The sequence below is a fragment of the Tamandua tetradactyla genome, chromosome X (assembly GCF_023851605.1).
Source record: "Tamandua tetradactyla isolate mTamTet1 chromosome X, mTamTet1.pri, whole genome shotgun sequence".
In the NCBI taxonomy this organism is placed as follows: domain Eukaryota; kingdom Metazoa; phylum Chordata; class Mammalia; order Pilosa; family Myrmecophagidae; genus Tamandua; species Tamandua tetradactyla.
The window spans coordinates 142,648,591-142,661,065 of NC_135353.1; the positions used below are offsets into that span (position 1 = coordinate 142,648,591).

At 39.7% G+C, this 12,475-nt stretch overlaps 1 protein-coding gene across 14 annotated transcripts in view; it reads left to right on the top strand.

Annotated features, from left to right (window-relative positions):
* The window catches only part of DMD (dystrophin), a 2,428,671-nt gene that overhangs the window by 2,390,682 nt on the left and 25,514 nt on the right, over nt 1-12,475 (top strand). For all 14 annotated transcript variants that reach the window (XM_077145121.1, XM_077145123.1, XM_077145120.1 and 11 more), the window contains 2 exons: nt 82-325; nt 1,203-1,326. In XM_077145121.1, coding sequence (XP_077001236.1) covers nt 82-325; nt 1,203-1,326 — 368 coding nt within the window. The remainder of the gene's footprint in view (nt 1-81; nt 326-1,202; nt 1,327-12,475) is intronic.

Here is a 12,475-nt window from a genome sequence, read left to right on the forward strand (position 1 = left end):
GTTATATGAAATCTGGTGATATTATTCAAGTTTCTTTTGTTTTTTTTCCTTTTCTTTTTTTTCCTTTTTTAATGCCTACAGGAATCTGCAAGCAGAATATGATCGTCTGAAGCAGCAGCATGAACATAAAGGCCTGTCCCCACTGCCGTCCCCTCCTGAAATGATGCCCACCTCTCCTCAGAGCCCCCGGGATGCTGAGCTCATTGCTGAGGCCAAGCTACTGCGTCAACACAAAGGGCGCCTGGAAGCCAGGATGCAAATCCTGGAGGACCACAACAAACAACTGGAGTCACAGCTGCATAGGCTAAGGCAGCTGCTGGAGCAAGTGAGGCCCACATCTCCCTAGCGTGGGATATTTACAAATATTCATTTCCCCTCTTACATAAAACTAAAAAAAAAGAATTCAACCTACAGCCCTTTTTATGAGTGCAGCCAGCATTGCTTTGTGAAGTGCTTGGTATCTGCTTAGCAAAATGCTAGGTATCAAGGGCTAGAAAAAGAAGAGGAAAACTAGTGTGTCTTTTTATATTTATTCCATATAATAATGGCCCAAAACTAGCAGAGTAAGACTGTTTCCTACACACATGGTTTTTGTTGACCAATTTAAAATGCGTCTCGGGAAAAAAAAATGCCAAAAGGTTTCCGCTCATTCTCCATAAGTGAAAATTTGACATCTTTAAATAGAATGTTCTTCTTTGTAATTAGTTTTATTTTCTAGTATATCTTTGGGCTTTTTTCTCTTCTTCCAACCCCTAAAACATTTTTTTTAAGCCTCTCTGAAAACCTAGCAAGATGTCATGTTTTTGTGGACCCTATCTGGACATGGTCCCTGCTTACTGAGAATTGTTCTTTTTAAACTATCTCTGTCTTAAAACTCCATAAAAATATGAATTCTCCATTGCATTTGTGTAGTCACCATTCTCAGTCCAATGATTGATATATCACTCATGTTATATCGATGATTGTTCCTCTGTCGCTCTCATTTTTTCCCCCAACTTATTGCAGGATGGCACATAATTCACATGCAAAGACACCATCCATGGATCTTATCACCCATGGAGTTTTCCAAATTCAGCAATCTTTGGGAGATTTCCAAGTAGGAGAAGTCAAAATTTCTGAGGGTCATGTGTATCTATAATGTTTTCATATTTATATGTTTGTTTAGTATGGAAAAATAATTCTGCTTTCTTTGGCTGTCTTAGCCCCAGGCAGAGGCCAAGGTGAATGGTACCACGGTGTCCTCTCCTTCTACCTCTCTGCAGAGGTCAGACAGCAGCCAGCCTATGCTGCTCCGTGTGGTTGGCAGTCAAACTTCAGAATCCATGGGTAAGTGTGTTAGCTACTCCTGAATTCTGATGTCTGTTAGGATCTGGAAATGCTGAAATGTTTGCTAAGAAGATCACATCATCAGCAAAATTATCTAATCCTGTTTCTGGACAAGGCATAACTGTCTTTGGGAATACAAAGGTAATCGTAGTCCTAGCTCTCACACAGTCGGCCATTCAGTAATTCAGAACAAGGCATTCATTTTGGAAACCGGGGAAGGGGTTTGTGACCACTTGATACCTGTGAAGGATTCTGAGAGTGGGGTGGGGACCAAGCATACCTTAAAAAGGCATAGTTTCAGTGAAGGTGTATTGATGAGGAACCAACAGTCCAAGTTAGTAGAATTGTAGGCTCCAAGCAGGGAGGTTAAGAAAGGCTGCAGAGGAAGGTTGGGGGTCACATTGCAAGTGACATGAATTCATCGGGCCAAAGTGTTCGACTCATTTTGGTAGGTGCCGGGAAGCCACTGAAAATTATATGCCAGGTGAGAAATAGCTAAATAGAAATTTCTAATATGGTACTGGTCTGGCACCTGTGTCTGGTCCAAAGTAAAACTTTTACAGGTGGAAATACCAGTAAGGAGGCTATTGCAGAGGTCGAGGGATGTGAGTGATGGGATGGAAGGAGATGGAGGTGAAACTGTTCTATGAAATTTGAGAACCCAGGACCTGGAGACTAAGTGGATAATGTGAGGAAAGGAAATGAGGGGAGAGGATTTGGTTGGAAGGCGGACAGTGATACTTTCTTGGACATACTGTGTGCAAGGAACTCCTGAGTTCTTCTTCTGAGTCATGTCCAGCCAGAAGTTACGATCGAGGTCTGTAAGGATGTAAGAGGGCAGGCTGGACAAGTTTGTGAGTGAGCTCCGTAAAGTTGAAAGCTGAAAGGTGTGAGAAGATGAGAACTGTAAAAGCAAAGGTGCTTGGATCAGAGCCTTAGGTAAGCCCTCCACTGACCTCCAGTTAGGTGCTCAGATAGTGGAGGAGGCAGGAGAAGAATTCGGTTCCAGAAAAAATGTGGTTTAAAGGTTAGGTGCTGAAGCGTGCTCTCGATGAAAATGAAAATAAATTACAGCCTACTGGATTACTGCAAATGTATGATTGGCTACTTCTGAGAAAGCACTTTCAGCCAAAAAGAAGGGAAATTGGAGAACTTCTTCTGTCTTTTCAGTAAAATAGACAACTAGGTAATCTTAAAAATAAGTGATGCTGCAAGAAAACGAGGGCCTGTGTAAAAGGTAGATGATCTAAGGAATTTGAAGAAATGGTCAACATGGTTTGGTGTCATTCTCCAGCAATTTTCTCTGCCTGAGATTGGATTCTAAGGATGCTGGAGCTGGTGAGGCAGAAACGGTAAAGGAAGGTCAAAAGGAGTAAGGCTTTACAGTGATAATGAGTACATCCTTAAAATAGCCATGACAGGTGCCAGCCATCTGCTCATTGGTTTTCCCTGACCTGCCAGGCTAGGCAAAAGGGGCTTTTATGATGGCCAACAGATACCTGGTCCATCCCCCTCGTTTCTCCTTCTCTCTCCAGGCCCAGCATGGGTCAGCCCCCACCCTCAGTGCTTACTTTTCCTAGGTCCTGAACGGGTTCTTCTTTTGACCTTACCATTCACAGAAAGGAAAAAACACCAAAAGGAAGAGCCCTCACACTTAAAACCGTATTGCCTGGTATCGTGATAATGTTGAGGAATTCATTTCATCCTGTATTTCCACCATGAGAGTAGACTAATGAGAGGCAAATGCTTAATCAATCAAAATTGACGGGACACACAGGAAGGTTCAAGGGTGTCAAGTGCATCGCACGGTTGGAGATTAGGGGACCATGGTCAGAAAAAATCCCCCCAAGTCAAATACCATGAAAGTAAAACACTTTGAACTAATGCCTCTATCTAAGCTATAGCCTCCCAGTGAGCTGCTGAAGATGGTCCGTGGCCCTCACTGAGGGGTCAGAGGTATGGCAGATGGGCTCATCAGCTGGGGGGTGTAAGAGCTCCAACAGGGGAGCATTTCTGAGGCGAGATACAGGGTGGTTGAAGCAAATGTGATGAACTTCGAGAACCCGGAGCAGTGGGGAGGAAAGAGCACATCCTCCTCCAGAGAAGTCAACTCTTGTAGGAAAGCCAGGTTTCAGTTCTTTTGAGAAGGAAGAGTGTTTGAGGTAGTTTAAACTGGATTTACCACACTTCAGTGATTTAGGGCAATCTCTGCATCAGATACTTTTTTTCCACATGAGATCTGAATATAGCTAATGGGCTGTTGTGATTGTAAATGATAGCACAGTGTAGGGAAAAAAACATTATATGCCTTAGAATGTCTGTAACTTCTGAAAACAACTGCACTTTAGTGCCTCTGTTATTTCCTACTTCAGGAGTTTCCTTTACTTGAAGTAAATAAAGCATGTGAAACGACACCACATATTTTAGCATGAGCTTCACAGGCCTGGGTTGCCCAGAAACTTCAGGCCTGTCAACACTGGTGAAGAGGCAGCGTGTCCACTAAAGCCCCCAAATTAAAGCACACATCAGGCTGTGGACCTGACGATTTGTGAAGCTGAGAAGGTCATGGTAGAGCTGATAGAAGGATTAGAAGTGCTGTACTCCAGTGGCTGAGTTAAGCTAAGCAATAACATCTCAGTACAAAATGGGCAGGCTGTGTTGTTAGGTTTCTTCTCTGAAAGGAAAGACTGAACTTAAGGGTTGTTTTTTTTCTTTCCCCAACTGCATAAGCTATCATTTAAGAAGTAAAACCCACCATCTCCTGAAAGGATGCACACAGGAGTTTAAGTAAATTCAACGAGTGTGCTCCATGCTCTGAAGGTTTGAGATGTGATAATGCTGGGATTGGCTGAACTATATTCTAGACAGGGATGTGCTTTCCTTAAATATAGAACCCCATTGCCTTTTTTTTTCTTTCCAAAAAAGTGAAACACAGGTTGTTGTACTAAAGAATCCTAGTGCTTCCTCAAACCACAAAACACTTATCACCGCTAAGTCTCTGTGTACCATATGTGCATTCTGTACTTACTTTTATAGGAATGATGTCCTCATGGAACTTACATTCTACTGAAGGAGACAAACAATAAACTAACAAAAAAAATGGAAATCAACAAAGATTGTTTTCTCTTGCTTTTCATGAGCTACCCACCCAACAGACTAGACTTCCTAACAACTGCTAAGCTTTTAACTCCTCACCTTCTACCTGATGGCTCTTTTTTTTAAAGCATTTTTTATCTTGTGTTTAAAAAATGTTCACATGTTCAAATGTTCCCTAGCGCCTTAGTGAGAATTTCAAATTTATGTGAAAATTGCAACATTTTGCCACATGTGCACTCATATTTATGTATTTTAAATATATTGCATATATTTATTTATATTAACATCTGTTCATTTACAGCTATATTTTAATATCTACCTATACTGTATATACTTTGTTCTATGTACTTATTCATGTTTATGTGTGTTTGGGTACAGTTTGTTGATATGCTTGTTTTTTTTGTTTCTCTGACCCATTTAATGTTTAATGGTTATGTGTTTCAGACATAATGAAACCTTACCCCCAAGCACTTCAATATGTAACTTCTAAGGTCAAAGATATCTTTCTACATAACCACAGTACAGCTATCATGCTCGGAAAATTAACATTGATACAATAGTCTTATCTATATATGTCATTTAAATTCAGATTTCCCCAGTTCTTCCAATGGTGAGATTTATTTAGAACGTTTCCCAAGGCGTTTTTTTTTTTTTTTTCTTTTTTCTTTTTTTTCTTTTCATGATACTGACATTTTAAAAGCGGTCAGGCCAGTTGTTTTATAGAATGTTCCTCAGTCTGGATTTAGATTCAGGTTAACTATTTTGGGCATGATTACCACATAGGTGATGTTGGATCATACTCCGTGCCTCCCATCAAGGCTTTCCTCAAGATTCCCTCTCCATCACCTTCACTATTCTTTGTCCTAACTCTCCCTTCTGTTTTCTTAACTTCTTCGGTCCCTTGGCTTCTGCTGTGTTAGTAACCCTGAGTCAAGAGCTCCAGCCCAGAAACTCGCTCCTGAATTCAAGCACGTAACCCTTACGCCTGGTAGAAATATATGCCGGTCTGAAGTCATGATCAACCTCCAAAAAATCTCTTCCAATTTTGCAGTCAATAGAGGGACAGCCATTTGCCACACTTTTTTCCTTGACCTTATGTTCCGTAGCCATGCCCTGCCCCCGCGCCCACCCATCTAATCACCAAGGTCAGTCTGCCTTGCTTCTTGTAAGAGCAGAACCCTTCCATTCAGCTGCTTCTGCCTAAATTTAATTCCTCCTCATATACTACCTGAAAAGACCATACAAATACTCTATTTAGTTTCTCTGCCTTTGTTCTCTTTCCAAGCCATCTTCCACATGTTTCCAGTTACTTTCCTATCATGCAGATTTTATCATATTATTTCCCTCCTTAAGCACTGTTAACGGCCCCTCTTTGTCTTCAGAATAAAGTCCAAACTCCTGAACATGGAAGCGAAAGCCTACCTTCCTCTCCAACACAATTTCTTCCTGCCTTCAAACAAGATCCCTCTGCTCACCCACACTGTACTGCTTGCTGTTTCACTGCTCTGTGCCGTCAGTCCTCTGTGGCCTAGAGCACGACACTGGCATATCCTGAAATATGCCATCCTTTCCTTTCCCTCTTCTCTGTCTGGCTTGCTCTGTTTTTTCAAGGCTCTGCTAAACTGCCGTTCTCTCCATGCACCCTTATGTGACTGTCCTACCTGCACCCTAAATATGGAATTAATGAGTCTTCCAAAGCCTTAATCATGTATTATAGCTTTCCATTTTTATAATTAGTTATTAGTGTTTCTTTCTTCTCCCAAGAAATTAAGCTTCTTAAGGGCAGGGACTAAGTTTTGCTTTTTTTCCCCATTTTTTTCCCCAATAGAATACCCTCCATGCAACAGAATCTTTGGGAAATCAAGTACGATGCGTGCTTTTGTGCATATGGAACCGTCCACACACTTGATACATTTAGCTACTAATTCCGATACCTTCACCCATTCAAAGACTGTTGCTAATAATTATCACCATTGCTGTACACCATAATATATTAAGAACTTATATGCAGCATTTGCATGTAAATATGAAAACATCTTCATATTTACCTATGTACATAAAGTAGAAAGTGTAATTGAAGCTAAATGTCAAGTCCTGGACAAAGCGTTCTATTTTTTCTTCTGAAAAACTGCAAAAAAGGGAGGAAAAACTTAAGACATCAAGTGGCAAATTGGTTGAAAACATAATAGATTAGGGATGCAAAGGAAACTAATAGTGGGCTTATTTGCTCACACATAACTCCCTTGTCAAGAGAAAATAATATCCTCATACACAGCTCCTTTTTTTAAGAGACGCTATTAGGTGCAGGCAAAGCACAGGACTCAGGATACTTGTGTTTATTCTACATATGTTGCAAAGATTTGGTGAAAATCACTTTTAAGAGCAGGTAAAACCACTATCAGCATTTGAATTGAGAGAAGGGAAGTATATGTCAGAGGAATATTATCCTTTCAAGAGAGACTGAAACCATCGTGTATTTCAGTAGACTTGAAGGATTATCTTGTCCATGACAAACCATTCTAGTTCTCTTTTCTCCAATTAAACTGAGTCATCCCACTCATTTTTTCTTTACCTCATCAGTGTGTATCATATTATATGATACCAGGGTACTGTCTAACTTTGGCTGTGTCTTTCTTTATTTTGAAACATTCATTCGTTTATTTTAACTTTTTTTATTGTATAGTATAACATATATACAAAGCAAAGAAATAAAAAAGGAATAGTTTTCAAAGCACTCTTCAAAAAGTGGTACAGGATAGATCCCAGAGTTTGTCATGGGCTACCAAACAATCCTCTCATATTTTTCCTTCTAGCTGCTCCAGAATATAGGAGGCTAGAGGGCTTAAATCATCACAATCGACTTTTTTTGTGAACAATAACATATATACAAAAAAGCTATACATTTCCAAGCACAGCACCACAATTCGTTGTAGAACATATTTCAGACTTTGACATGGGTTACAATTCCACAATTTTAGGTTTTTACTTCTAGCTGCTCTAAAATACTGGAGACTAAAAGAGGTATCAATTTAATGATTCAGCATTCATCTTCATTTGTTAAGTCCTATCATCTCTGTATAACTCCACCATCACCTTTGATCTTTCCATACCTCTCGTTGGGGTTGTTTGGGCTATAGCAATTCTAAATTTTTGATTGGAAGGGGCCGTCACTAAAATGGGGTAGGGAGATGGAACTATCTGATGTGCTGGAGAGGCTGGGCTAGGTTTCAGGACTCATCTGGACCAGGGACCCATCTGGAGGTTGTAGGTTTCTAGAAAGTTACTCTAGCGCCTGGAACACTTGTGGAATCTTATATATGGCCCTAGGTGTTCTTTAGGATTGGCTGGGATGGTCCTGGTTGGGGGTTGGCAGGTAATGATAGATAGCAAGGTCTACCTGAAGCTTGTGTAAGAGCAACCTGCAGAGTAGCCTCTCGACTCTATCTGAACTCTCTCTGCCACTGATACTTTATTACTTATACTTCTCTTCCCCATTTTGGTCAGGATGGAATTGTGGATCCCACCGTGCCGGGTCTGGACTCATCCCTGGGAGTCCTCTCCCACATCGCCAGGGAACCTTTCACCCCTGGATATTCATGACCCACATAGGGGGTAGGGTCTGTACTCCACTGTTTAGAAGCAAGTTATTAAGTCTCACTCATACCAATGCAGAAGAGAAGATTAAGCTCCACCTCCTTATGTAGGTAGTTTCTCTGCTACCTACGTAAGCTTCAGAAGAATAAGCCTCCTGATCAAGGCCATGGCCTATTGACTGGGGTGTCCCTAAAGTTTGACACAGTATCAGTGGCTTCCCTGATGGTAAGGTTTAATAGTTCCATAGTCTTTCTCCGCTCCCTTGGGGGACTTTGTGAATACTTTTGATTATCTGCTTAATATACTCTAGGATGTGAAACATTCATTTTTAAAATGTTTGAAAGTCATTTCTTTGGATCAACTTCAAATAAGCCAAGAAGACTATAGCTAATAATACAAAAATGATTTGTAGGTGTATTTTTTGGGGGGAAATCACCTTGGAGCAGAAGTGTTACTGCTAAAGAATTGCCATTAACTAAGTTTGAAACCCCTCAACCAGTAGCAATATTTTTAATGCAGTTTTACTGAGATATAGTTGCCCACTATATGATCCATCCAAAATATACAATCAGTGGCTGACAATATCATCATATAGTTGTGCATTCACCGTAATCAGTTTTAGAACATTACTCCAGAAGATAATAATACTAAAAAGAACACCCAAAACATCCCATACCCCTCATTCCCCAATTATTACTTTGTCTTTATTACTCATCTGCCCAACCACTGATTCAAGAGAGAATCCGTCACAAGATTTTCACAACCATATGGCCATATGATAAAAGCTATATAATATACAATCATCATCAAGAATCGAGTCTACTGGGGGATGAAAGTGCCATAGTTTCAGGTATTTCCTTCTAGCTCTTCTGATATACTAGGAAACTATATATATATATATGCATAAGAATAACCTCCAGAATGACCTCTCAACTCTATTTGAAATCTCTTAGGCATTGAAACTTTATCTTGTTCCATTTCTTTTCCTCCTTTTGGTCAAAAAGGCATTTTGAATCCCATGATGGTAGGGCCAGGCTCATCCCCGGAAGTTAATGTCCCGCATTGCCAGGGACATTTACACCCCTGGTAGTCATATCTCACATAGGGGGAGGAGGGTAGCGAGTTTCTTTGCAGAATTGGCTGAGAGAGGCAACATCTAAGCAACAAAAGAGGTCCTCTGGGGGTGGCTCTTAGGCATAATTATAAGTAGGCTTAGCTTCTGTTTTGCAGGAATAAGTTTCATAAGAGCAAGCCCCAAGATCGAGGAGTAGCGATATTTGAGCAGGCAATGAATCAGTGAAGTTGGGATGAGGGCTGGCTAAGTTCTTAATGTACACAGTTAGAACTCAATATTTCTTTGTTGAAGAAACAAAAAGTGATTTTTTGGGGGGGTGGGGGTAAGGGGGCTTGAGGTCACTGTCAGAAGCATTTTGAGTCAGGAACATCTTGTTACATAGTAGCTGCATATCAGTGTCTGATTAGATAACTGAAATATTCATATGTTGCTGGTTTGGTGCCTTAAAATTGAATGTATCAGTCATCTACTGCTGTATAACAAATAACTGCAAAATTTTGAAGTTGCATCTCATTCATCTCTGTTAGTCGACTGGAGTTTTGCTGCTGCTCAGCTAGGCTCGACTCCAGGTTGACAGTTGGGTTTCTGTCTGCTCCACACGTCTCTCATCCTCCTTAGACCAGGAGACCAAGCTGGGCCACGTGCTTCTTATGGTGCTGAAGCACAAGAGGGCAAGCCCAACCACTCAAGGACATCGCAAGCCTCTACTCACGGCATATCTGCTCACATCCCATTGGTCAAAGCAAGTCACGTGATCAGGGGCAAGGAAGTGCACCCCCCCACACACACACACACCTTGCTCACTCTACTTTGTCTACACTGGTCTTCTTGCTGTTCTTTGAACAAGTCAATCATCCTCTCTTCCCGGGGTCTTCGTACTTGCTGTTCTTCTCAGAGCATTTATCACTGTCTGACATAACGACAGAAATTACTTATTTGTTTAGCCTGTGTACTGCCCTAGAATGTGAGTTCCATGAAGATAGGCCTTTTTGGTTATTTAGTGCTATAACCCCAGCACCTAGAGTAGTGCCTGGCATATACTTAGCTTTTTTTTTTTTTTGGTATGCTGTATGGTAGGATGACATTTCATTATTTTTCCATGTGAATATCCCATTATTGCAGCACCATTTGTTGAATTTTGTTTGTTTGTGTTTTGGAAAGTGCATGGACTGGGAATATATAGTTAGCTTTTGATAAACATTTGAATAAATAAACTATTCTTATTGTTTTAGAATTTTTATGATTTTTAAAGACATTTAAAAATACTGATGCAGTATTGGATAGTACAATGGCATTATTTTAATTTCAGGTATCATTTAGCTGTTTGAACTTTTCTGGTATAATCTGACAGAAAATAAGGCATTAAGTATTTTTCAATGGTTTTACTCCCTTCTCATACATACATGCAAGTAAGTCTGACTTTGATTTTTTTTTTTTTGACATGGGCAGGCTCTGGTGATTTTCATTTTTAAAACTATATTAGCTAAAAGGAATTTTTTACCTAAAGCTTTTGAAAATCGAGAAAAGAAGAAAACAAATTATACTTCACTTGCCTATATAATACTGAGGATGTAGTAAGTGCTCAAAATATGCTTGAATGGATACATTTATCATGGCCAGAAAAGTTCTGCATTCACACAAATAAGCCAATTCTACATTTGTACTGGGACATTCATAGTTGAGACTCACAAATGATAGTTTATCTGACAGTATGAACTTGGCTGACATCATTAGGTTTATACTTTATAATTTGATCCTGGAAATAATTCAGGGAGAGGAATGCCAGTCACTTCACTGAACTGTACCTGAATTTTAACACAGTACAATTGAGTTCCTAGAGCTCCAGTCTAATGTAATTAAACTGTCAGAAATATTAATATTGATGTTCATGAGTATCTCTGTTGGTTCTGATTTATTCTGCAATGCATACTATCACTAAAATGGACTTGCTGCCTTTAAAAATACCTCACGTTTCCCAATTTGGCAAAAATTTGCATCAGTAATAGAACAGAGAGCTAGCATTGCCCCTGCAGTTGTCAGGATCCTGCTCTTTCTGGCGATGTTTCAGTCATTCCATCCTCACTAGACAATGGTACTTTAAAATACACAGAAAAAAGGAACTAAAAGTACTGAGTTTCCCCTTTTCTTTTTTAAAGGCATAAACTTGAGCAAATATTTTATACAGGCTCACACATCTGTGTACATGTTAATTCTTCCTTTTCACCTTGGGACCTGAATCTGCCAGCATGCATCCCCTGTACTTACTATTTCAAAGAGGCTTCCTATGGCACCTTACCATGAGACTCACCAAATCAGAGGCTTTTTGTCTACCCCAGGTTCTTAGCCTACCTTTCTAATAATGGTATGCAGCCTCACATCCATCTAGGATATGATTTTCTCTTAATGGTTGACACCTGTGAGGAATAAATGCAGGGTTCTGATCGTAGATGAAAACCCAAGTGGCCTAGACCAAAGGAAAGGACGTGTATGTTTAAGATACAAGCTCCCCAGTCATTTCCATGTCAGACCTGAGCTGATTCTTAAGCATGTTCATTATTTGTTGATTTGCTAAAACAAGGTCTTGATTTAAATGCAAGCAACGGTGGGCTGAACAAACAGAGCTTGAAAATAAGTTATCTTCATTATGGAAAGATGGACTGTTATGAAAAATTAGTTTGTAAAGGATCTTCAAAGTTCAACTTAAATATGATTTCATTTAAGAAATCTACCCTTATGTAAATGCTGTTTCCGGTATATTTCTTTGAAATGTGACTGAATGTTAGAGACACAGATCTGCAAAATCCACAAGGGGCTTTCCATTCCCAGTGGAAGACCATCCATCCCTAAACTCTTTGCTTCCAAATCATCATTCTCTTTTCACATAAACAAGGTCTCAAAAAAAGGAAAAATTCCCTTTTACAAGCCCCCCAAACCTCATTATGATGAAGTACTCCCCAGTAACAAAGAGGAAAAGAACATAACTCCCCAGTATACCCCATATTGACAATCCTTACAATATTAATATTTCATTATCTATATAGGTCACATACAACTTTTATTTCTCCCTATTATATTGGACTTTAATAGCACTTGAGTTTTGTTTGTATCTTTGGTTAAAATGTCAAAGGAAAGGGTGGAAAAATACCGTAGCATCTCCACTCCCTTCTTGCCTTCATAAAGTGAACACAAAATGTCACATTCTTATTTTCTTTTGTGTTGAAGAGACATGCTACAAAAGTGTGCAATAATTTTTTATTACAAAGAAAAAGTTTCACACTTGTTAATGGGGCATAAGAAAGGGGATTTACCAATTATTTTTTATTAGAGAAGTTTGTAGGCTTACAGAAGAATCATGCATAAAATATCCAGTTCCCCTATATACCC